Source organism: Electrophorus electricus, chromosome 14 (genome assembly GCF_041902795.1).
Source record: "Electrophorus electricus isolate QZ-2024a chromosome 14, ASM4190279v1, whole genome shotgun sequence".
In the NCBI taxonomy this organism is placed as follows: Eukaryota; Metazoa; Chordata; class Actinopteri; order Gymnotiformes; family Gymnotidae; genus Electrophorus; species Electrophorus electricus.
Genome location: NC_137510.1, coordinates 5,442,351 through 5,466,791, shown reverse-complemented (window position 1 = coordinate 5,466,791; position 24,441 = coordinate 5,442,351). Strand labels below are relative to the sequence as shown.

The following is a 24,441-nucleotide window of genomic DNA, read 5'->3' as shown; positions in this document are numbered from 1 at the left end:
CTGAGATGCATAGTGCGTACTGGTCGCCAACTTTCTGCAGAGTCGCTACAGACCTCCAATCTTCAAGTGGCCTTCAGAGCTTCATGGAATGGGTTTCCATGGCCAAGCAGGCTGCATCCAAGCCTTACATCACCAAGCGCAATGCAAGCGTTAGATGCAGTGGTGTAAAGCACGTGTCTAGGCTCTAGAGCAGTGGAGGCGTGTTCTCTGGAGTGACAAATCACGCTTCTCCGTCTGGCGATCCGATGGATGAGTCTGGGTTTGACAGTTGCCAGGAGAACGGAACTTGTCTGATTGCATTGTGCCAAGTGTAAAGTTTGTTGGAGGGGGGATTATAGTATGGGCTTGTGTTTCGGGTGTTGGGCTCGGCCCCTTAGTTTCAGTGAACGGAACTGTTACTGCTTCAGCATACCAAAAGAATTTGGACAATTTCATTCTCCCAACGTTGTGGGAACAGTTTGGGAATGGCACCTTCCTGAATGTCAGATGAATGTCAGATGAATCACTGGGATGGCACCACACCAGTACACGTGAACTGTTTCTGGGTCTGAATGGGCCAAATTTCTGAGCAGTCACATCTCTGACATCTCGGAGCCCTCAACTCCACCAGAACTGCTGGTGCATGGTGCGCATACTAGGTGTGAACACACTCTGTGACCTACAGTGGATTTTCAAGCAAAATCACTATACAAACATAACAATCCATTTATTAATTCAATGAAAGCAGTTAAATAATAATAAAAAACAATGAAGGTTTACATCATGAGTAAATCATGCTGTTGTGTACAAAGATGCTCTGAATGGTCTAGGTGAAATCATATCGCCGTCCTTGACAAAGTCCAAATGGATATTTTGAGATCCAGTTTTATTTTATTGTCTCCAGACAAAAAAGATTGAGAGAAGATCTCTTTATGTAATTAATGGTGCCGAGTGGTTTCGTAATGCATTCACATTCATATACTCTTGGTCTAGTTGCTTGACAATAAGCCCACATTTAGATAGAGGTCTACTGGTTGAGATCCACAGTGAACAACGTAGTTCTAGGCATTTTTTAAAGGAGTGCTGATGTATTCTCATGGATAAATGCAAATTTCAGAGGCTCAGTGACACATTTGTTTTCCACATAAAAGGAAATCTCCATGGCACTCTTCATCAAATAAAAAATTAAATGTTTAATAACCCCAGCCCCCCCCACTGTAGCTACACCAGTGCTTCAGGGATGCGTAGAGCACACAGCTCAACACAGCAAAGGTCCAGAGTCACATTCTGCAGTGAATCCCCATAGTCACGAGCAAGAAACCATCATCCACTGTCTGAAACAGCAGTGGCTGCTTCCTGTGCAAGAGAAGAGAGAGTAGACGAGGCTAAGACTGTTACTGTCACATCCCTCTGGTGTTTTAATGCTTTCAGTCCTAAAAGATTACATATTCTAATATTCATTCTACTTTTAATTCTAGTTTGAGTTAAGAACATAAGGGAGGGGAGTGCGAGGTGAGACCCTGACCAGGAAAACACACGTTCAATTCAAGACACTAACCCAAGTCCAATCCACTGGTAGGGAGGGTTTACCCTAACCCTAGTCCCCTAACCTTAACCCTAAACCTAGTCCACTCCACTGGTAGGGAGGGTTTACACTAACCCTAGTCCACTCCACTGGTAGGGAGGGTTTACCTTACTCTTACCCTACGGGTAGGGAGGGCTTACCCTAACCTTAGTCCACTCCACTGGTAGAGAGGACTTACCCTAACCTTAGTCCACACCACTGGTAGGGAGGGCTTACCCTAACCTTAGTCCACTCCACTTGTAGGGAGGGTTTACTCTTAACCTTAGTCCACTCCACTGGTAGGGAGGGCTTACCCTAGCCTTAGTCCACTGCACTGTTAGGGAGGGTTTACCCTAACCCTAGTCCACTCCACTGGTAGGGAGGGCTTACCCTAACCTTAGTCCACTCCAATGGTAGGGAGGGCTTACCCTAACCTTAGTCCACTCCACTGTTAGGGAGGGTTTACCCTAACCCTAGTCCCCTAACCTTAACCCTAAACCTAGTCCACTCCACTGGTAGGGAGGGTTTACCTTACCCTTACGCTACGGGTAGGGAGGGCTTACCCTAACCTTAGTCCACTCCACTGGTAGAGAGGACTTACCCTAACCTTAGTCCACACCACTGGTAGGGAGGGCTTACCCTAACCTTAGTCCACTCCACTGTTAGGGAGGGTTTACCCTAACCCTAGTCCACTCCACTGGTAGGGAGGGTTTACCCTAACTCTAGTCCATTCCACTGTTAGGGAATGATTACTCTTAACACTAGTCTACTCCACTGGTAGGGAGGGCTTACCCTAACCTTAGTCCACTCCACTGGTAGGGAGGGTTTACCCTAACCATAGTCCACTCCACTGGTAGGGAGGGTTTACCCTAACCATAGTCCACTCCACTGGTAGGGAGGGCTTACCTTACCCTTATCCTACGGGTAGGGAGGGCTTACCCTAAGCTTAGTCCAATTCACTGGTAGGGAGGGTTTACCTTACCCTCACCCTAGTCCACTCCACTGGTAGGGAGGGTTTACTCTTAACCTTAGTCCACTCCACTGGTAGGGAGGGCTTACCCTAACCTTAGTCCACTCCACTGTTAGGGAGGGTTTACCCTACCCCTAGTCCACTCCACTGGTAGGGAGGGTTTACACTAACCCTAGTCCACTCCACTGGTAGGGAGGGTTTACCCTAACCTTAGTCCACTCCACTGTTAGGGAGGGTTTACCCTAACCCTAGTCCACTCCACTGGTAGGGAGGGTTTACCCTAACCATAGTCCACTCCACTGGTAGGGAGGGTTTACTTTTAACACTAGTCCACTCCACAGGCAGAGAAATCCAGCTACCTTCTGGTCATCAGCTTTGAGGAATAGACGCACATAACACCATCTATAATAATATTAGAAGAGTACTAGAAGCATAAAAATATGATAGTAGCAGGGGAGGTGGCAGTGTTGGTAATAGCAGTAGTAGTATTCATTAACTATACGAACTTCAGGCCTGACTAGCTGGTCTACAGGAAAAGGAAGTATGAAAAGGTGCACAAGAGAGGTATGAACAGACACCTCTGGGCTTTAATATTCTTAGACAGCCACATTCAGTGCAACGTGGCAGAATGCAGAGCAGTGTGATGAGTGGTGGTATTGCTGGTATTTTTATCAGCTGATTCCTGTTCGAGTGTCCTACCCATTGGCCCCTTTGCTGTGACAGGGCTAATACTCTGACACTTTAGGCTAAATGGCAGCTGAGATCAACAGAGTTAACATTTTTGTCTGTAAACTGGGACAGTCCCTGTGTGGTAAGCAATGTGTTTCTAATTTCTGAATATCAGATGAATCAGTTGGATGGCACCACACGGGTACACGTGAACTGTTTCTGGGTCTGAATGGGCCAAATTTCTGGGCAGTCACATCTCTGACATCTCGGAGCTCTCAATCTCCACCAGAACTGCTGGTGCGCATTGATTGTACTAGGTGTGAACACACTTTGTGACTTACAGTGGATTTTCAAGCAAAATCACTATACAAACATAACAATCCATTCATTCATTAAATGAAAGCAGTTAAGTAATAATTAAAAAAAAAAAACAATGTGCCATACAGCACACATTGAGGCTAGTGATGTTGTGAAAGTGTGACCCAATATGTGCCAGAGCAAACTGGAACACATCATAGATTGAGTGACACAAAACTAATCGTCCCCAGCAAGAAGTCTTCGGGTCCCAATTCCATTTGCTGTTGCCTGAAGCAGTGTGGCAGTCTGCCTGCTGTTAGGGCTTTGCTTGGGCAATGGGTTTCACTGCATGAGAAAAGTATGGCTGATTAGTGCAGAAGCAAAGTTAACCCGTCACTGTGGGGTTCATGGTAAGAGGGCTGAGGTTGTGAGCCTGACCCAGATTCACACTTTACCCTGACACCAGGTTTGGGTTTTGAGTGAACAGAAACACTCTACATGTGTACCTGCACAACCAAAACTACTGTGGAAAATATTTCCACCATGAAAGATTTTTGCTGCTCATATTTCTTTCAGTTTATCTGAAGTGTCCATTTCTACTTGGTCAAAAACTGGGGAATATTTGATTCATGTCGACGTCTTTGAGAAAGTCCAAATGGATATTGAGATCCAGTTTTATTTACAAAATATTACATTTGTTCTCCTTGGAGACTGCAAAAATCTCTTCATATTTAAATCTAGTTCCCATCCATTTGTTGGTCTAGAAACCAATTATCCTTGTGTCATCAGACAAAAAAATGAGAGAAGATCCTTTTTCTACTCTGGAGTTGTAAACTGAGATTTTGACAGCCCCGTGACTGCTGTTGTTCAGAGGCCAGTGGGACGCTCCTCCACGGTCGTGGTCTGTGAATACACCGAGCCCGTCACTGAGGGGAAGTACTTCTTCATGAACTGCAGTTTGATGCATGGTGTCTTGCGCAGAAGTTTTACAAGCTGCCTCTTAAATTTCTCCCCCATGAACACATAGAGGAAAGGGTTGAGGCAGCTGTGGGAGTAGGCTATGGCCTCTGTCACCTGCAGAGATACCTGGATCCTTTTGCTGGACTCGCAGTCTGTTTCCCAGATGCCCTTCAGTTCCAGGATCTTGAGGAACGCCACCATGTTGTACGGGGTCCAGCAGCAGTAGAAGACAGCCATCACCACGACGACGAGGCGGACGGCCTGCTGCTTGGAGGCGCGCAGCTTGAGGAGCCGACGCAGCACATTCCAGTAGCAAAACCCCATGACGGCCAGAGGCAATAGCAGGCCCAGGACATTCATCTTAATGACCCCAATCACCCTCAAGTCGTGCTGCTTATTCTTATTTTGATAAGCACTGCAGAGCTGTGTGTTGTTGAACGTCTCCACACGGAGGTACATCAGCTCGGGGAAAGACGACATCACGTTGACCATCCAGACAAGCGCGCTGGACAGGATCCCGAACGCCTTTGTTCGGATCCTCAGTGCGAACACGGCGTGCACCACGGCCAGATATCGGTCCACGCTCATCAATACGATGAAGAAGATGCCACTGTAGAAGCCGACGTAGTACGAGCCGAGGACAACGGTGCACATGGCACTCCCGAAAACCCAGTGGTCCCTGGCGTAGTGGGCCAGGAAGGGCAGACAGATGACCAAGAGCAGGTCGGCGAAAGCCAGGTTGAGGAGGCATACGTCGGTCATGCTTCTCAGATGAGCTCCCCCCAGGATGACCCACACCACCAGGGCGTTGTCGAGGAAGCCCACTACGAAGAAGAGGGAGTAGAGTACAGGAAGGAAGTGCTTGTCATGGCTTCCATAATCACAGATGCCAAAGCTCTCATCAATGTCAGTATTGTAATAGTAATAATAAATGTCTTCAGTGCTGCAAAAACAAGAGGAATTTAGAGAAATGCTGAAGGATTATAAAGAGGATTATGACTAGCCTAATAATCCCCATGCTTGATATATGTTCACAGACCTTACAACTCCAATCTCAAGATCCTTTTTTTATGAAACAGTAACTCCAGTGGGTGAAAAATGAGCCATAATGGAGTACACATGAAGGAGTATTAATCTCTTTCTGCTCTGTTGAATAATCACATGATGGAAATCGTACTCTAAGACGGACCTTTTAAACACAGGTCTATCGGTCGAGTTTAACAATGATTGTCTTAGTTTAGGGCTTCGAGCTGCAATGCTGATCTAGTATTATAGACATAAGTATGTTTTAAACCTCACCTGACATCGGGTTCAGTTGTGTATTTTGGTGCACTAGTCATATTGTTCCAAGCAGAGATCGTGCTGGCAATGAGACTGAAAACAGCAAGGAAGACAGAGAAGAGCAACACGCTTACTTCCGAACTTTAGAAGTCGCTTCTCAAGAAGTGTGAGATACCAGTAACACTTTGCCTAACCACAACTTTTACCCACATTCATACACAGTGTAACTGCTATTAATTGTAGTACAACATACTAATAAAAATGTGCAACAACATGATAATCTGTACACTGATAAATTATGTAAAGACAGATTACAAGTAAAAGCAGATATTTTTCATGATTACTCAATACATTACACTGTAATGGTGCCGAGTGGTTTCGTAATGTGATCACATTAATTTACTCTTGGTCTAGTTGCTTGATGATAAGCCCACATTTAGACAGAGGTCTACTGGTTGAGATCCACAGTGAGCAACTTAGTTTTAGGCATTTTTAAATGGAGTGCTGATGTATTCTCATGGATAAACGCAAATTTCAGAGGCTCACTGACACACCTTTGTTTTCCACAGAAAAGGAAATCTCCATGGCACTCTTCATCAAATTAAGAAGCCTTTTATTTGTCCATGGTTTTTCACTCTTAATCAAGCGTGCGTTTGGGTGTTTTTTTTTCATCAATTTTTATATTCAAGTCCAAATAAAATAGTTGCCTTCAAAGCATTTCTGAGCAAGAAACCGACAGCGGGTTTTATTTCTTTTTTTCTGAAAGCAGATTTTATCACATGTCCTATCAGCTGTGTGTTACACCACAGAAACGAGATACAAACTGATCTTCTTACCTGTGTGTTATGAGGAGAGAGGCAGTGCTGTTCTCCATTGCTGCCATTCAAGAAAAGAAAACACAGAGGCCTCTTGCTTTATTTAATTCAAGTGAACTTTTTTTTTAAAGCAGAAATATGAAAAGCCAGCGAGTCTGTAGCCAGCCAGCCGTAGACCCAACTAAACCACATACTGCGCATCTCTTCTGCAAAACACGGTTTTCTGAACCATTTGCTTACTGAACTAAATGTCAGCTGCAAAAATTAACTGGTGAAACCGTGTTCTCTACACTGAAAAATACACAAGAGGTTCTTGCACACAGGCCAAAGTCAAACAAGCAAAAGAGCCAACATGCAATAAATGAACAATGTATACACAATAAAAAACTTCTTTCCTTAAAAGATTATTTAAGTCGTGTATAATAGTACAGGGGACAACATTTGTAACAAATACTTACCACATTTGACAAATGGATTCTCAGACTTAAAGCCAAAATGGATATAAAGTAGCTGTTTGAGGTCTGGTTTACAGACTTCCTTTAGTGAGTGAGGGGGTTTTGCATATGAATACATGACAGGTTGCATCTAAGTGTTTTGCAGGCAGAGGCATAGCAATCACATGATTGGCTCTGGACTATTTTAATATAGTGAAAAGGGCTGAGCTAAGCACTCAGCACTCATGCTCACAACCCCAGCGGCTGGTCAGTAATGCTCAGGTTGTGGTTGTGTGCACATGCCTTGTGAAGTACTCCACTTGTAATTTACAGGTAAGCTTGTACATTATGGAAGAGAAAATGTGCAGGCCCAACACCGGGAATCAGAGGCCATGAAAAGCAATGGACCCAGAGGACTTTATGAAATTGGGGTAAACATGTTGGATTACTCTCAGGGTGCAGATGGAAGGGTGAACCCCCAACATTTCAATGGCATCATCACCTAGAACGATAAACACAGCTGGGCAAACTCTGGGTGAGGGTTACAAACAGTAACACCTCATCTTATTCTTTAAGTCAGCATAATGTCGAGGTCCACAGCTGACATGCTCACGGAGCCTGGTAGCAACCGGCCTCGTGTGCAGTCACGCCCAGGTCGTAATCACATGATATCGATAACGATCTGGATGAACATAGCCTTTGATGTGACATCATCTATGACATCATTTGTTCAATAGGACAGCATGTATCCATTGCACATGTGGTTTAGAACCCGTTACTTTGTGCTCCTGTCTATATACAGACCTTCTGTCTCACTTACATGTAGGTAAGGTGATTTAGCAAATGAATGAACACGGGCCAAACTTTTGAAAGGGTGAAAAGAACATTTCATATTTTCAGCTTGACTCATGGCCTCAAACACAGAAAATCACACCTTGGGGAGACCTAAGGGAGTCTTGGGGCCTGAACTGTTGAACAGTTGCTTCATCACATAGTTAACATTTTAATGATATTGTAGTAACTTCAAATGCAATTAAATGGGTATAATTACAAACCTGATACCCAAAACTTCCCTGAGAGTCTTCTGAAACTGTATGATTTGCAGGACGAAAATCACCCACTCTATAAAGCTGTATCTTATCATATAGACATCATATACACATATGCTGTCACGTTACGGCCCCACCCCCTCCTCAAACGTCTTGGTGTGTGTGTGTGTGTGTGTGTGTGTGTGTGTGTGTGTGTGTGTGTGTGTGTGTGTTCGTCCGTGTTGCGACGTCCTTTCGTGTCGTCCACCTGTTCTGTATTATGTGTAATCCTCGTGCGTGTATACATGTCTTTTGTGTTGTAGTACGTGTTGTTGGTGTTTGAAAGGTGTTTAGTGTGGTGTTAGTGTGTCATTTCTGTGTTAATTAAACGTATGTTTGAACGTGCCCCTTCTCTGCATCCTATTTGCCTCGTCGCGTCACATGTGCTTCCTTTGTAATTACATAAAAATAAATAAAATATTGATAGTTTTTAAAAATAGGTTTTTTAAAACTATTTTATTAATGGCGTATAATATTTCTTGGGAAAAACAAAAGATGCTTAACAAAACACTGGAGCAAGCATTTTAATTCTGACATCATGTAAAGACTGGTTTTAAAAGTGGGTAAATTTGTTCTTATATAATTAGTTGATTAAATATACACTTGCATAATCAATGATTTTTTGCAGAAACTGCCAATGCAAAAAAAAAACAAACAAAAACCAAAAACCGATGGAATACCAGTGGTCAACTGGCAAAGGTTCACTGTCATATCTCTTATTTTAGGAAATTTACACCTTATTTAGCTTGATTGGTGAAGCCCCTCTACAGGAGCAGCCAACTTTGTCATAATTTTTGCTCTTTGGTCAATCTTACCAATTTAGAGTTATCAATATAGCTTATTTAACATCATCATTTGTGGTTCACATTGGGTTATCAATTAATCAAAGGTTTATAACAAGTAGGCTATAACACAGCACTTAAACGCAGTTTTCAAACACAATTTTCAATCAGTGCATGATTCTTTCCTCCCACTGAAAACATCAAACATTGACATTTTAAATTTTGCTAAATGCTGTTCAAAAATTAATCCAAGGTAGCTGAAATTAGTTTTCTGTATTTAGTTATTTTTGTGGTTTCACAGAAGACAAAGTCTTGTTTGATTTCAGTGATATCAGTGGTATTGATTAATCATCACCAAGCTAGCTTTTGGAACTCACCTCTGTAAACAGCCATAGAGCATCGGGTAGTACTGAACGCTACCATGATGTTCGCTGGATTCTTGACTTGCCGTGTCATCGGTGCCGAGTGGTTTCGTAATGCGTTTACATTCATATACTCTTGGTCTAGTTGCTTGACAATAAGCCCACATTTAGATAAAGGTCTACTGGTTGAGATCCACAGTGAACAACGTAGTTTTAGGCATTTTTTAAAGGACTGCTGATGTATTCTCATGGATAAATGCAAATTTTGGAGGCTCACTGACACATTTGTTTTCCAACCCGAACCCCTTTGTTTGGATCCTTAGTGCGAACATGGCGTGCACCACGGCCAGATATCGGTCCACGCCGACGTAGTCCGAGCCGAGGACGACGGTGCACATGGCGCTCCCGAAAACCCAGTGGTCCCTGGCGTAGTGGGCCAGGAAGGGCAGACAGATGACCAAGAGCAGGTCGGCGAAAGCCAGGTTGAGGAGGCATACGTCGGTCATGCTTCTCAGATGAGCTCCCCCCAGGATGACCCACACCACCAGGGCGTTGTCGAGGAAGCCCACTACGAAGAAGAGGGAGTAGAGTACAGGAAGGAAGTGCTTGTCATGGCTTCCATAATCACAGATGCCAAAGCTCTCATCAATGTCAGTATTGTAATAGTAATAATAAATGTCTTCAGTGCTGCAAAAACAAGAGGAATTTAAAGAAATGCTGAAGGATTATAAAGAGGATTATGACTAGCCTGATAATCCCCATGCTTGATATATGTTCACAGACCTTACAACTCCAATCTCAAGCTCCTTTTTTTATGAAACAGTAACTCCAGTGGCTGAAAAATGAGCCATAATGGAGTACACAAGAAGGAGTATTAATCTCTTTCTGCTCTGTTGAATAATCACATGATGGAAATCGTACTCTAAGACGGACCTTTTAAACACAGGTCTATCGGTCGAGTTTAACAATGATTGTCTTAGTTTAGGGCTTCGAGCTGCAATGCTGATCTAGTATTATAGACATAAGTATGTTTTAAACCTCACCTGACATCGGGTTCAGTTGTGTATTTTGGTGCACTTGTTATATTGTTCCAAGCAGAGATCATGCTGGCAATGAGACTGAAAACAGCAAGGAAGACAGAGAAGAGCAACACGCTTACTTCCGAACTTTAGAAGTCTCTTCTCAAGAAGTGTGAGATACCAGTAACACGTTACCTAACCACAACTTTTACCCACATTCATACACAGTGTAACTGCTATTAATTGTAGTACAACATACTAATTAAAATGTGCAACAACATGATAATCTGTACACTGATAAATTATGTAAAGACAGATTAGAAGTAAATGCAGATATTTTTCATCATTACTCAATACTTTACACTGTAATGGTGCCGAGTGGTTTCGTAATGTGATCACATTAATTTACTCTTGGTATAGTTGCTTGTCGATAAGCCCACATTTAGACAGAGGTCTACTGGTTGAGATCCACAGTGAGCAAGTTAGTTCTAGGCATTTTTAAATGGAGTGCTGATGTATTCTCACGGATAAACGCAAATGTCAGAGGCTCACTGACACACCTTTGTTTTCCACATAAAAGGAAATCTCCATGGCACTCTTCATCAAATTAAGAAGCCTTTTATTTGTCCATGGTTTTTCACTCTTAATCAAGCGTGCGTTTGGGTGTTTTTTTTCATCAATTTTTATATTCAAGTCCAAATAAAATAGTTGCCTTAAAAGCATTTCTGAGCAAGAAACCGACAGCGGGTTTTATTTCTTTTTTTCTGAAAGCAGATTTTATCAGATGTCCTATCAGCTGTGCGTTACACCACAGAAACGAGATACAAACTGATCTTCTTACCTGAGTGTTAAGAGGAGAGAGGCAGTGCTGTTCTCCATTGCTGCCATTCAAGAAAAGAAAACACAGAAGCCTCTTGCTTTATTTAATTCAAGTGAACTTTTTTTTAAAGCACAAATATGAAAAGCCAGCGAGTCTGTAGCCAGCCAGCCGTAGACCCAACTAAACCACATACTGCGCATCTCTTCACATGATTGGCCAATCGCATGAGTGCTGATACATTCTCATGGATAAATGCAAATTTCAGAGGCTCAGTGACACATTTGTTTTCCACATAAAAGGAAATCTCCATGGCACTCTTCATCAAATAAAAAATTAAATGTTTAATAACCCCAGCCCCCCCACTGTAGCTACACCAGTGCTTCAGGGATGCGTAGAGCACACAGCTCAACACAGCAAAGGTCCAGAGTCACATTCTGCAGTGAATCCCCATAGTCACGAGCAAGAAACCATCATCCACTGTCTGAAACAGCAGTGGCTGCTTCCTGTGCAAGAGAAGAGAGAGTAGACGAGGCTAAGACTGTTACTGTCACATCCCTCTGGTGTTTTAATGCTTTCAGTCCTAAAAGATTACATATTCTAATATTCATTCTAATTTTAATTCTAGTTTGAGTTAAGACCATGAGGGAGGGGAGTGCGAGGTGAGACCCTGACCAGGAAAACACACATTCAATTCAAGACACTAACCCAAGTCCACTCCACTGGTAGGGAGGGTTTACTCTTAACACTAGTCTACTCCACTGGTAGGGAGGGTTTACCCTAACCATAGTCCACTCCACTGATAGGGAGGGTTTACTTTTAACCCTAGTCCACTCCACTGGTAGGGAGGGTTTACTCTAACCCTAGTCCACTCCACTGGTAGGGAGGGTTTACCCTAACCCTAGTCCACTCCACTGGTAGGGAGGGTTTACCCTAACCATAGTCCACTCCACTGGTAGGGAGGGTTTACTTTTAACACTAGTCCACTCCACAGGCAGAGAAATCCAGCTACCTTCTGGTCATCAGCTTTGAGGAATAGACGCACATAACACCATCTATAATAATATTAGAAGAGTACTAGAAGCATAAAAATATGATAGTAGCAGGGGAGGTGGCAGTGTTGGTAATAGCAGTAGTAGTATTCATTAACTATACGAACTTCAGGCCTGACTAGCTGGTCTACAGGAAAAGGAAGTATGAAAAGGTGCACAAGAGAGGTATGAACAGACACCTCTGGGCTTTAATATTCTTAGACAGCCACATTCAGTGCAACGTGGCAGAATGCAGAGCAGTGTGATGAGTGGTGGTATTGCTGGTATTTTTATCAGCTGATTCCTGTTCGAGTGTCCTACCCATTGGCCCCTTTGCTGTGACAGGGCTAATACTCTGACACTTTAGGCTAAATGGCAGCTGAGATCAACAGAGTTAACATTTTTGTCTGTAAACTGGGACAGTCCCTGTGTGGTAAGCAATGTGTTTCTGATTTCTGAATATCAGATGAATCAGTTGGATGGCACCACACTGGTACACGTGAACTGTTTCTGGTTCTGAATGGGCCAAATTTCTGGGCAGTCACATCTCTGACATCTCGGAGCTCTCAATCTCCACCAGAACTGCTGATGCGCATTGATTGTACTAGGTGTGAACACACTTTGTGACTTAAAGTGGATTTCACTGCATGAGAACAGCATGGTTGATTAGTGCAGAAGCAAAGTTAACCCGTCACTGTGGTGATCATGGTAAGAGGGCTGAGGTTGTGAGCCTGACCCAGATTCACACTTTACCCTGACACCAGGTTTGGGTTTTGATCGAACAGAAACACTCTACAAGTGTACCTGCACAACCAAAACTACTGTGGAAAATATTTCCACCATGTAAGATTTTTGCTGCTCATATTTCTTTCAGGTTATCTGAAGTTTCCTTTTCTACATGGTCAATAACTGGTGAACATTTGATTCATGTCAACATATTTGACAAAGTCCAAATGGATATATTGAGAACCAATTTTATTTACAAAATATTACAATTCTTCTCATTGGAGACTGCAAAAAACTCCTCATATTTAAATCTAGTTCCCATCCATTTGTTGGTCTAGAAACCAATTATCCTTGTGTCATCAGACAAAAAAATGAGAGAAGATCCTTTTTCTACTCTGGAGTTGTAAACTGAGATTTTGACAGCCCCGTGACTGCTGTTGTTCAGAGGCCAGTGGGACGCTCCTCCACGGTCGTGGTCTGTGAATACACCGAGCCCGTCACTGAGGGGAAGTACTTCTTCATGAACTGCAGTTTGATGCATAGCGTCTTGTGCAGAAGTTTGACAAGCTGCCTCTTAAATTTTTTTTTTTTTTAGGTTTTTATATTCAAGTCCAAATAAAGTAGTTGCCTTCAAAGCATTTCTGAGCAAGAAACCGACAGCGGGTTTTATTTCTTTTTTTCTGATAGCAGATTTTATCAGATGTCCTATCAGTTGTGCGTTACACCACAGAAACGAGATACAAACTGATCTTCTTACCTGAGTGTTATGAGGAGAGAGGCAGTGCTGTTCTCCATTGCTGCCATTCAAGAAAAGAAAACACAGATGCCTCTTGCTTTATTTAATTCAAGTGAACTTTTTTTTAAAGCAGAAATATGATGAGCCAGCTAGTCTGTAGCCAGCCAGCCATAGACCCAGCTAAACCACATACTGTGCATCTCTTCTGCAAAACACAGTTTTCTGAACCATTTGGTTACTGAACTAAATGTCAGCTGCAAAAATTAGCTGGTGAAATCCTGTTCTCTACACTGAAAAATATACAAGAGGTTCTTGCACACAGGCCAAAGTCAAACAAGCAAAAGAGCCAACATGCAATAAATGAACAATGTATACACAATAAAAAACTTCTTTCCTTAAAAGATTATTTAAGTCGTGTATAATAGTACAGGGGACAACATTTGTAGCAAATACTTACCAAATTTGACAAATGGATTACCAGGCTCAAAGCCAAAATGGAAATAAAACAAAGTAGCTGTTTCAGGTCTGGTTTACAGACTTCCTTTAGTGAGTGAGGGGGTTCTGCATATGAATAAATGACAGGTTGCATGTGAGTATTTTGCAGCCAGAGGCATAGCAATCACATGATTGGCTCTGGACTATTTTAATATAGTGAAAAGGGCTGAGCTAAGCACTCATGCTCACAACCCCAGCGGCTGGGCAGTAATGCTCAGGTTGTGCTTGTGTGCACATGCCTTGTGAAGTACTCCACTTGTAATTTACAGGTAAGCTTGTACGTAATGGAAGACAAAATATGCATGCGCAACATTTGGAATCGTGGGGCATGAAAAGCAATGGACCCAGAGGACTTTATGAAATTGGGGTAGACGTGTTGGATTACTCTCGGGGTGCAGATGGAAGGGTGAACCCCCAACATTTCGATGGCATCATCACCTAGAACGATAAACACCGCTGGGCAAACTCTGGGTGAGGGTTACAAACAGTAACACCTCATCTTATTCTTTAAGTCAGCATACTGCCGAGGTCCACAGCTGACATGCTCACGGAGCCTGGTAGCAACCGGCCTCAAGTGCAGTCACTCCCAGGTCGTAATCACATGATATCGATAACGATCTGGATGAACATGGCCTTTGATGTGACATCATCTATGACATCATCTGTTCAATAGGACAGCATGTATCCATTGCACATGTGATTTAGAACCCGTTACTTTGTGCTCTGGTCTATATACAGACTTCCTGTCTCACTTGCATGTAGGTAAGGTGATTTAGCAAATGAATGAACACAGGACAAACTTGTGAACGGGTGAAAATAACATTCCATATTTTCAACTTGACTCATGGCCTCAAACACAGGAAATCACACCTTCGGGAGACATAAGGGAATTTTGGGGCCTGAACTGTTGAACAGTTGCTTCATCACATATTTAACTTTTTAATGATTTTGTAGTAACTTCAAATGCAATTAAATGGGTATAATTACAAACGTGATACCCAAAACTTCCCTGAGAGTCTTCTGAAACTGTATCTTATTGCAGGACGAAAGTCACCCACTCTATAAAGCTGTATCTTATCATATAGACATCATATACACTTATGCTGTCACGTTACGGCCCCACCCCCTCCTCAAACGTCTTGGTGTGTGTGTGTGTGTGTGTGTGTGTGTGTGTGTGGGTGTGTGTGTGTGTGTGTATTCGTCCGTGTTGCGACGTCCTTTCGTGTCGTCCACCTGTTCTGTATTATGTGCAATCCTCGTGCGTGTATACATGTCTTTTGTGTTGTAGTACGTGTTGTTGGTGTTTGAAAGGTGTTTAGTGTGGTGTTAGTGTGTCATTTCTGTGTTAATTAAACGTATGTTTGAACGTGCCCCTTCTCTGCATCCTATTTGCCTCGTCGCGTCACATGTGCTTCCTTTGTAATTACATAAAAATAAATAAAATATTGATAGTTTTTAAAAATAGGTTTTTTAAAACTATTTTATTAATGGCGTATAATATTTCTTGGGGAAAAAAAAATCTGCTTAACAAAACACTGGAGCAAGCATTTTAATTCTGACATCATGTAAAGACTGGTTTTTAAAAGTGGGTAAATTTGTTCTTATATAATTAGTTGATTAAATATAAACTTGCATAATCAATGATTTTTTGCAGAAACTGCCAATGCAAAAAAAAACAAAAAAAAAAACAAAACGATGGAATACCAGTGGTCAACTGGCAAAGGTTCACTGTCATATCTCTTATTTTAGGAAATTTAGACCTTATTTAGCTTGATTGGTGAAGCCCCTCTACAGGAGCAGAAAACTTTGCCATAATTTTTGCTCTTTGGTCAAGTCTTACCAACTTAGATTTATCAATATAGCTTATTTAACATCATCATTTGTGGTTCACATTGGGTTATCAATTAATCAAAGGTTTATAACAAGTAGGCTATAACACAGCACTTAAACGCAGTTTTCAAACACAATTTTCAATCAGTGCATGATTCTTTCCTCCCACTGAAATCATCAAACATTGAAATTTTAAATTTTGCTAAATGCTGTTCAATAATTAATCCAAGGTAGCTGAAATTAGTTTTCTGTATTTAGTTATTTTTGTGGTTTCACAGAAGACAAAGTCTTGTTTGATTTCAGTGATATCAGTGGTATTGATTAATCATCATCAAGCTAGCTTTTGGAACTCACCTCTGTAAACAGCCATAGAGCATCGGGTAGTACTGAACGCTACCATGATGTTCGCTGGATTCTTGACTTGCCGTGTCATCGGTCCAGAGTGGTTTTGTAATGCGTTTACATTCATATACTCTTGGTCTAGTTGCTTGACAATAAGCCCACATTTAGATTGAGGTCTACTGGTTGAGATCCACAGTTAGCAACTTAGTTCTAGGCATTTTTTAATGGAGTGCTGATGTATTCTCATGGATAAATGCAAATTTCAGAGGCTCACTGACACATTTGTTTTCCACATCAAAGGAAATCTCCATGGCACTCTTCATCAAATTAAAAAATTAAATGTTTAATAACCCCAGCCCCCCAAATGTAGCTACACCAGTGCTTCAGGGATGCGTAGAGCACACAGCTCAACACAGCAAAGGTCCAGAGTCACATTCTGCAGTGAATCCCCATAGTCACGAGCAAGAAACCATCATCCACTGTCTGAAACAGCAGTGGCTGCTTCCTGTGCAAGAGAAGAGAGAGTAGACGAGGCTAAGACTGTTACTGTCACATCCCTCTGGTGCTTTCAGTCCTAAAGGATTACATATTCTAATATTCATTCTAATTTTAATTCTAGTCTGAGTTAAGACCATGAGGGAGGGGAGTGCGAGGTGAGACCCTGACCAGGAAAACACACGTTCAATTCAAGACACTATCCCAAGTCCACTCCACTGGTAGGGAGGGTTTACCCTAACCCTAGCCCCCTAACCTTAACCCTAAACCTAGTCCACTCCACTGGTAGGGAGGGTTTACCCTAACCCTAGTCCCCTAACCTTAACCCTAACCCTAGTCCACTCCACTGGTAGCGAGGGTTTACCTTTCCCTCACCCTACTGGTAGGGAGGGCTTACCCTAACCTTAGTCCACTCCACTAGTAGGGAGGGTTTACCCTAACCTTAGTCCACACCACTGGTAGGGAGGGTTTACCTTACCCTCACCCTAATCCACTACACTGGTAGGGAGGGTTTACCTTACCCTAGCCCTAGTCCACTCCACTGGTAGGGAGGGTTTACTCTTAACCTTAGTCCACTCCAGTGGTAGGGAGGGCTTACCCTAACCTTAGTCCACTCCACTGGTAGGGAGGGCTTACCCTAACCTTAGTCCACTCCACAGGTAGGGAGGGCTTACCCTAATCTTAGTCCACTCCACTGGTAGGGAGGGTTTACTTTTAACACTAGTCCACTCCACTGGTAGGGAGGGTTTACCCTAACCCTAGTCCACTCCACTGGTAGGGAGGGTTTACCCTAACCATAGTCCACTCCACTGGTAGGGAGGGTTTACTTTTAACACTAGTCCACTCCACAGGCAGAGAAATCCAGCTACCTTCTGGTCATCAGCTTTGAGGAATAGACGCACATAACACCATCTATAATAATATTAGAAGACTACTAGAAGCATAAAAATATGATAGTAGCAGGGGAGGTGGCAGTGTTGGTAATAGCAGTAGTAGTATTCATTAACTATACGAACTTCAGGCCTGACTAGCTGGTCTACAGGAAAAGGAAGTATGAAAAGGTGCACAAGAGAGGTATGAACAGACACCTCTGGGCTTTAATATTCTTAGACAGCCACATTCAGTGCAACGTGGCAGAATGCAGAGCAGTGTGAAGAGTGGTGGTATTGCTGGTATTTTTATCAGCTGATTCCTGTTCGAGTGTCCTACCCATTGGCCCCTTTGCTGTGACAGGGCTAATACTCTGACACTTTAGGCTAAATGGCAGCTGAGATCAACAGAGTTAACATTTTTGTCTGTAAACTGGGACAGTCCCTGTGTGGTAAGCAATGTGTTTCTGATTTCTGAATATCAGATGAATCAGTTGGATGGCACCACACTGGTACACGTGAACTGTTTCTGGGTCTGAATGGGCCAAATTTCTGGGCAGTCACATCTCTGACATCTCGGAGCTCTCAATCTCCACCAGAACTGCTGGTGCGCATTGATTGTACTAGGTGTGAACACACTTTGTGACTTACAGTGGATTTTCAAGCAAAATCACTATACAAACATAACAATCCATTCATTAATTAAATGAAAGCAGTTAAGTAATAATTAAAAAACACAATTAACGTTTACATCATGACTCATGCTGTTTTGTACAAAGATAGTCTGAATGGTCTAAGTGAAACAAAGCCAATTCCAAACTCAGATCAGTCCATTTTTACTGGGGTTTCCCACTGTGCCATACAGCACACGTTGAGGCTAGTGATGTGGTGAAAGTGTGAACCAATATGTGTCAGAGCAAACTGGAACACGTCGTAGATTGAGTGACACAAAACCAATCGACCCCAGCAAGAAGTCTTTGGGTCCCGATTCCATGTGCTGTTGCCTGAAGCAGTGTGGCAGTCTGCCTGCTGTTAGGGCTTTGCTTGGGCAAGAGGTTTCACTGCATGAGAAAAGTATGGCTGATTAATGCAGAAGCAAAGTTAACCCGTCACTGTGGGGTTCATGGTAAAAGGGCTGTGGTTGAGAGCCTGACCCAGATTCACACTTTACCCTGACACCAGGTTTGGGTTTTGAGCCAACAGAAACACTCTACAGGCGTACCTGCACAACCAAAACTACTGTGGAAAATATTTCCACCATGTAAGATTTTTGCTGCTCATATTTCTTTCAGTTTATCTGAAGTTTCCATTTCTACTTGGTCAAAAACTGGGGAATATTTGATTCATGTCAACGTCTTTGAGAAAGTCCAAATGGATATATTGAGATCCAATTTTATTTACAAAATATTACATTTCTTCTCCTTTGAGACTGCAAAAAAGTACTCATATTTAAATCTAGTTCCCATCCATTTGTTGGTCTAGAAACCAATTATCCTTGTGTCATCAGACAAAAAAATGAGAGAAGATCCTTTTTCTACTCTGGAGTTGTAAACTGAGATTTTGACAGCCCGTGACTGCTGTTGTTCAGAGGCCAGTGGAACGCTCCTCCACGGTCGTGGTCTGTGAATACACCGAGCCCGTCACTGAGGGGAAGTACTTCTTCATGAACTGCAGTTTGATGCATGGTGTCTTGCGCAGAAGTTTTACAAGCTGCCTCTTAAATTTCTCCCCCATGAACACATAGAGGAAAGGGTTGAGGCAGCTGTGGGAGTAGGCTATGGCCTCTGTCACCTGCAGAGATACCTGGATCCTTTTGCTGGACTCGCAGTCTGTTTCCCAGATGCCCTTCAGTTCCAGGTTCTTGAGGAACGCCACCACGTTGTACGGGGTCCAGCAGCAGTAGAAGACAGCCATCACCACGACGACGAGGCGGACGGCCTGCTGCTTGGAGGCGCGCAGCTTGAGGAGCCGACGCAGCACCTTCCAGTAACAAAACCCCATGACGGCCAGAGGCAATAACAGGCCCAGGGCATTCATCTTAAAGACCCCAATCACCCTCAAGTCATGCTGGTTATGCTTATTTTGATAAGCACTGCAGAGCTGTGTGTTGTTGAACGTCTGCACACGGAGGTACATCAGCTCGGGGAAAGACGCCATCACGGCGACCACCCAGACGAGTGCGCTGGACAGTATCCCGAACGCCTTTGTTCGGATCCTTAGTGCGTACACGGCGTGCACCACGGCCAGATATCGGTCCACGCTCATCAATACGATGAAGAAGATGCCACTGTAGAAGCCGACGTAGTACGAGCTGAGGACCACGGTGCATATGGCGCTCCCGAAAACCCAGTGGTCCCTGGCGTAGTGGGCCAGGAAGGGCAGACAGATGACCAAGAGCAGGTCAGCGAAAGCCAGGTTGAGCAGGCATACGTCGGTCATACTTCTCAGATGAGCTCCCCCCAGGATGACCCACACCACCAGGGCATTGCCGAGGAAGCCCACCACGAAGAAGAGGGAGTAGAGTACAGGAAGGAAGTGCTTGTCATGGCTTCCATAATCACAGATGCCAAAGCTCTCATCAATGTCAGTATTGTAATATTCATAATAAATGTCTTCAGTGCTGCAAAAACAAGAGGAATTTAGAGAAATGCTGAAGGATTATAAGGAGGATTATGACTAGCCTGATAATCCCCATGCTTGATATATGTTCACAGACCTTACAACTCCAATCTCAAGATCCTTTTTTTATGAAACAGTAACTCCAGTGGGTGAAAAATTAGCCATAATGGAGTACACAAGAAGGAGTATAAATCTCTTTCTGCTCTGTTGAATAATCACATGATGGAAATCGTACTCTAAGACGGACCTTTTAAACACAGGTCTATCGGTCGAGTTTAACAATGATTGTCTTAGTTTAGGGCTTCGAGCTGCAACGCTGATCTAGTATTATAGACATAAGTATGTTTTAAACCTCACCTGACATCGGGTTCAGTTGTGTATTTTGGTGCACTTGTTATATTGTTCCAAGCAGAGATCGTGCTGGCAATGAGACTGAAAACAGCAAGGAAGACAAAGAAGAGCAACACGCTTACTTCCGAACAAGAAGTGTGAGATACCAGTAACACGTTACCTAACCACAACTTTTACCCACATTCATACACAGTGTAACTGCTATTAATTGTAGTACAACATACTAATAAAAATGTGCAACAACATGATAATCTGTACACTGATAAATTATGTAAAGACAGATTAGAAGTAAAAGCAGATATTTTTCATCATTACTCAATACATTACACTGTAATGGTTCCGAGTGGTTTCGTACTGTGATCACATTAATTTACTCTTGGTCTAGTTGCTTGACGATAAGCTCACATTTAGACAGAGGTCTACTGGTTGAGATCCACAGTGAGCAACTTAGTTTTAGGCATTTTTAAATGGAGTGCTGATGTATTCTAATGGATAAACGCAAATTTAAGAGGCTCACTGACACACCTTTGTTTTCCACATAAAAGGAAATCTCCATGGCACTCTTCATCAAATTAAGAAGCCTTTTATTTGTCCATGGTTTTTCACTCTTAATCAAGCGTGCATTTAGGTGTTTTTTTTTCATTAATTTTTATATTCAAGTCCAAATAAAATAGTTGCCTTAAAAGCATTTCTGAGCTAGAAACCGACAGCGGGTTTTATTTCTTTTTTTCTGAAAGCAGATTTTATCAGATGTACTATCAGCTGTGCGTTACACCACAGAAACGAGATACAAACTGATCTTCTTACCTGTGTGTTATGAGGAGAGAGGCAGTGCTGTTCTCCATTGCTGCCATTCAAGAAAAGAAAACACAGATGCCTCTTGCTTTATTTAATTCAAGTGAACTTTTTTTTAAAGCAGAAATATGAAAAGCCAGCGAGTCTGTAGCGAGCCAGCCGTAGACCCAGCTAAACCACATACTGCGTATCTCTTCTGCAAAACACCATTTGGTTACTGAACTAAATGTCAGCTGCAAAAATTAACTGGTGAAACCCTGTTCTCTACACTGAAAAATACACAAGAGGTTCTTGCACACAGTCCAAAGTCAAACAAGCAAAAGAGCCAACATGCAATAAATGAACAATGTATACACAATAAAAAACTTCTTTCCTTTAAAGATTATTTAAGTCGTGTATAATAGTACAGGGGACAACATTTGTAGCAAATACTTACCAAATTTGACAAATGGATTACCCGGCTCAAAGCCAAAATGGAAATAAAACAAAGTAGCTGTTTCAGGTCTGGTTTACAGACTTCCTTTAGTGAGTGAGGGGGTTCTGCATATGAATACATGACAGGTTGCATCTAAGTGTTTTGCAGCCAGAGGCATAGCAATCACATGATTGGCTCTGGACTATTTTAATATAGTGAAAAGGGCTGAGCTAAGCACTCGTGCTCCCAACCCCAGCGGCTGGGCAGTAATGCTCAGGTTGTGCTTGTGTGCACATACCTTGTGAAGTACTCCACTTGTAATTTACAGGTAAGCTTGTACATTATGGAAGAGAAAATGTGCAGGCCCAACACCGGGAATCAGAGGCCATGAAAAGCAATCGACCCAGAGGACTATATGAAATTGGGGTAAACATGTTGGATTACTCTCAGGGTGCAGATGGAAGGGTGAACCCCCAACATTTCGATGGCATCATCACCTAGAACGATAAACGCAGCTGGGCAAACTCTGGGTGAGGGTTACAAACAGTAACACCTCATCTTATTCTTTAAGTCAGCATAATGTCGAGGTCCACAGCTGACATGCTCACGGAGCCTGGTAGCAACCGGCCTCGTTTGCAGTCACGCCCAGGTCGTAATCACATGACATCAATAACAATTTGGTTGAACATAGCCTTTGATGTGACATCATCTATTACATCATCTGTTCATTAGGACAGAACTCGGTACTTTTTGCTCTGGTCTATATACAGACTTGCGTACAGGTAAGGGGATTTAGCAAATGATTGAACACGTGACAAACTTGTGAAAGGGTGAAAAAAACATTTCATATTTTCAGCTTGACTCATGGCCTCAAACACAGGAAATCGCACCTTCGGGAGACCTAAGGGAATCTTGGGGCCTGAACTCTTGAACAGTTGCTTCATCACATAGTTAACATTTTAATTATATTATAGTAACTTCAAATGCAATTAAATGGGTATAATTACAAACCTGATACCCAAAACTTCACTGAGAGTCTTCTGAAACTGTATCTTATTGCAGGACGAAAGTCACCCACTCTATAAAGCTGTATCTTATCATATACACATATACACATATGCTGTCACGTTACGGCCCCGCCCCCTCCTCAAACGTCTTGGTGTGTGTGTGTGTGTGTGTGTGTGTTCGTCCGTGTTGCCACGTCCTTTCGTGTCGTCCACCTGTTCTGTATTATGTGTAATCCTCGTGCGTGTATACATGTCTCTTGTGTTGTAGTACGTGTTGTTGGTGTTTGAAAGGTGTTTAGTGCGGTGTTAGTGTGTCGTCTCTGTGTTAATTAAACGTATGTTTGAACGTGCCCCTTCTCTGCATCTTATTTGCCTCGTCGCATCACATGTGCTTCCTTTGTAATTACATAAAAATAAATAAATATTGATTGTTTTTAAAAACAGTTTTTTTTTAAACTATTTTAGTAATGGCGTATAATATTTCTTTGGATAAACAAAAATCTGCTTTACAAAACACTAGAGCAAGCATTTTAATTCTTACATCAAGTAAAGACTGGTTTTTAAAAGTGGGCAAATTTGTTTTTATATAATTTGTTGATTAAATATAAACTTGCATAATCAATTAGTTTTTGCAGAAACTGCCAATGCAAAAAAAAAACAAAACTTGATTGAATACCAGTGGTCAACTGGCAAAGGTTCACTGTCATATCTGTTATTTTAAGAAATTTAGACCTTATTTAGCTTGATTGGTGAAGCCCCTCTGCAAGAGCAGCAAACTTTGCCATAATTTTTGCTCTTTGGTCAAGTCTTACCAACTTAGATTTATCAATACAGCTTATTTAACATCATAATTTGTGGTTCACATTCGGTTATCAATTAATCAAAGGTTTATAACAAGTAGGCTATAACACAGCACGTAAACACAGTTTTCAAACACAATTTTCAATCAGTGCATGATTCTTTCCTCCCACTGAAATCATCAAACATTGAAATTTTAAATTTTGCTAAATGCTGTTTAATAATTAATCCAAGGTATCTGAAATTAGTTTTCTGTATTTAGTTATTTTTGTGGTTTCACAGAAGACAAAGTCTTGTTTGATTTCAGTGATATCAGTGCTATTGATTAATCATCAGCAGGCTAGCTTTTGGAACTCACCTCTGTAAACAGCCATAGAGCATCGGGTAGTACTGAACGCTAGCATGATGTTCTCTGGATTCTTGACTTGCCGTGTCATCTCAAAATAGAAGCAGGAACATGAATTTAAAGAGAAATGAACTGACTCCACCCTATTACTGCCCAAACGATCACTTCTGTAATTTGCTCTTATTTTGGTTTTGTATCCTTCATTCATTCATACACTATAATGCCAAAAGTATTCGCTCACCCATCCAAATCATGGAATTCAGGTGCTCCAATCACTCCCGTGGCCACAGGTGTATAAAGCCAAGCACCTAGGCATGCAAGCTGCTTCTACAAACATTTGTGAAAGAATGGGCTGCTCTTAGGAGCTCATTGGATTCCAGCATGGTACCATGATAGAAGGCCACTTGTGCAACAAGTCCAGTTGTGAACTTTTGTCACTACTACAGTCAACTGTCAGTGGAATGATAACAAAGTGGAAGTGATTGAAAATGACAGCAACTCAGTCACAAAGTGTTAGGCCACGTAAAATGACAGAGCGGGGTCAGTGGA

The 24,441-nt window shown here is 42.3% G+C and overlaps 2 protein-coding genes across 8 annotated transcripts; both read right to left on the bottom strand.

Moving 5' to 3' along the window:
- Window positions 1-689: 689 nt before the first annotated feature.
- Window positions 690-14,299, bottom strand: LOC118242132 (C-C chemokine receptor type 5-like). Of its 3 annotated transcripts, XM_081696822.1 has the most exons (6): window positions 11,062-11,261; window positions 10,245-10,319; window positions 9,217-9,769; window positions 6,557-6,596; window positions 5,739-5,813; window positions 690-5,382 (listed from the first exon to the last, which is right to left on the bottom strand). In XM_081696822.1, exons 3-6 carry the CDS (start codon window positions 9,449-9,451, stop codon window positions 4,347-4,349), a joined length of 1,386 nt encoding a protein of 461 aa, XP_081552948.1. In that variant the 5' UTR covers window positions 9,452-9,769; window positions 10,245-10,319; window positions 11,062-11,261; the 3' UTR covers window positions 690-4,346. The 3 variants fall into 3 exon arrangements, with proteins under 3 accessions (XP_081552948.1, XP_081552949.1, XP_035386511.2); XM_081696823.1 differs by lacking the exons at window positions 9,217-9,769; window positions 10,245-10,319; window positions 11,062-11,261 and adding an exon at window positions 13,988-14,299; XM_035530618.2 differs by lacking the exons at window positions 9,217-9,769; window positions 10,245-10,319; window positions 11,062-11,261 and adding an exon at window positions 6,994-7,080.
- A 2,220-nt stretch (window positions 14,300-16,519) lies between these two features.
- On the bottom strand, window positions 16,520-24,264 carry LOC113569102 (C-C chemokine receptor type 5-like). 5 transcript variants are annotated; one of them, XM_035530619.2, is made up of 5 exons: window positions 24,134-24,149; window positions 23,905-23,983; window positions 21,339-21,378; window positions 20,538-20,612; window positions 16,520-20,181 (listed from the first exon to the last, which is right to left on the bottom strand). In XM_035530619.2, exons 2-5 carry the CDS (start codon window positions 23,981-23,983, stop codon window positions 19,146-19,148), a joined length of 1,230 nt encoding a protein of 409 aa, XP_035386512.1. In that variant the 5' UTR covers window positions 24,134-24,149; the 3' UTR covers window positions 16,520-19,145. The 5 variants fall into 5 exon arrangements, with proteins under 5 accessions (XP_035386512.1, XP_081552879.1, XP_035386513.1 ...); XM_081696753.1 differs by having other exon boundaries at window positions 23,905-24,264; XM_035530620.2 differs by having other exon boundaries at window positions 21,763-24,260.
- Window positions 24,265-24,441: the final 177 nt, after the last annotated feature.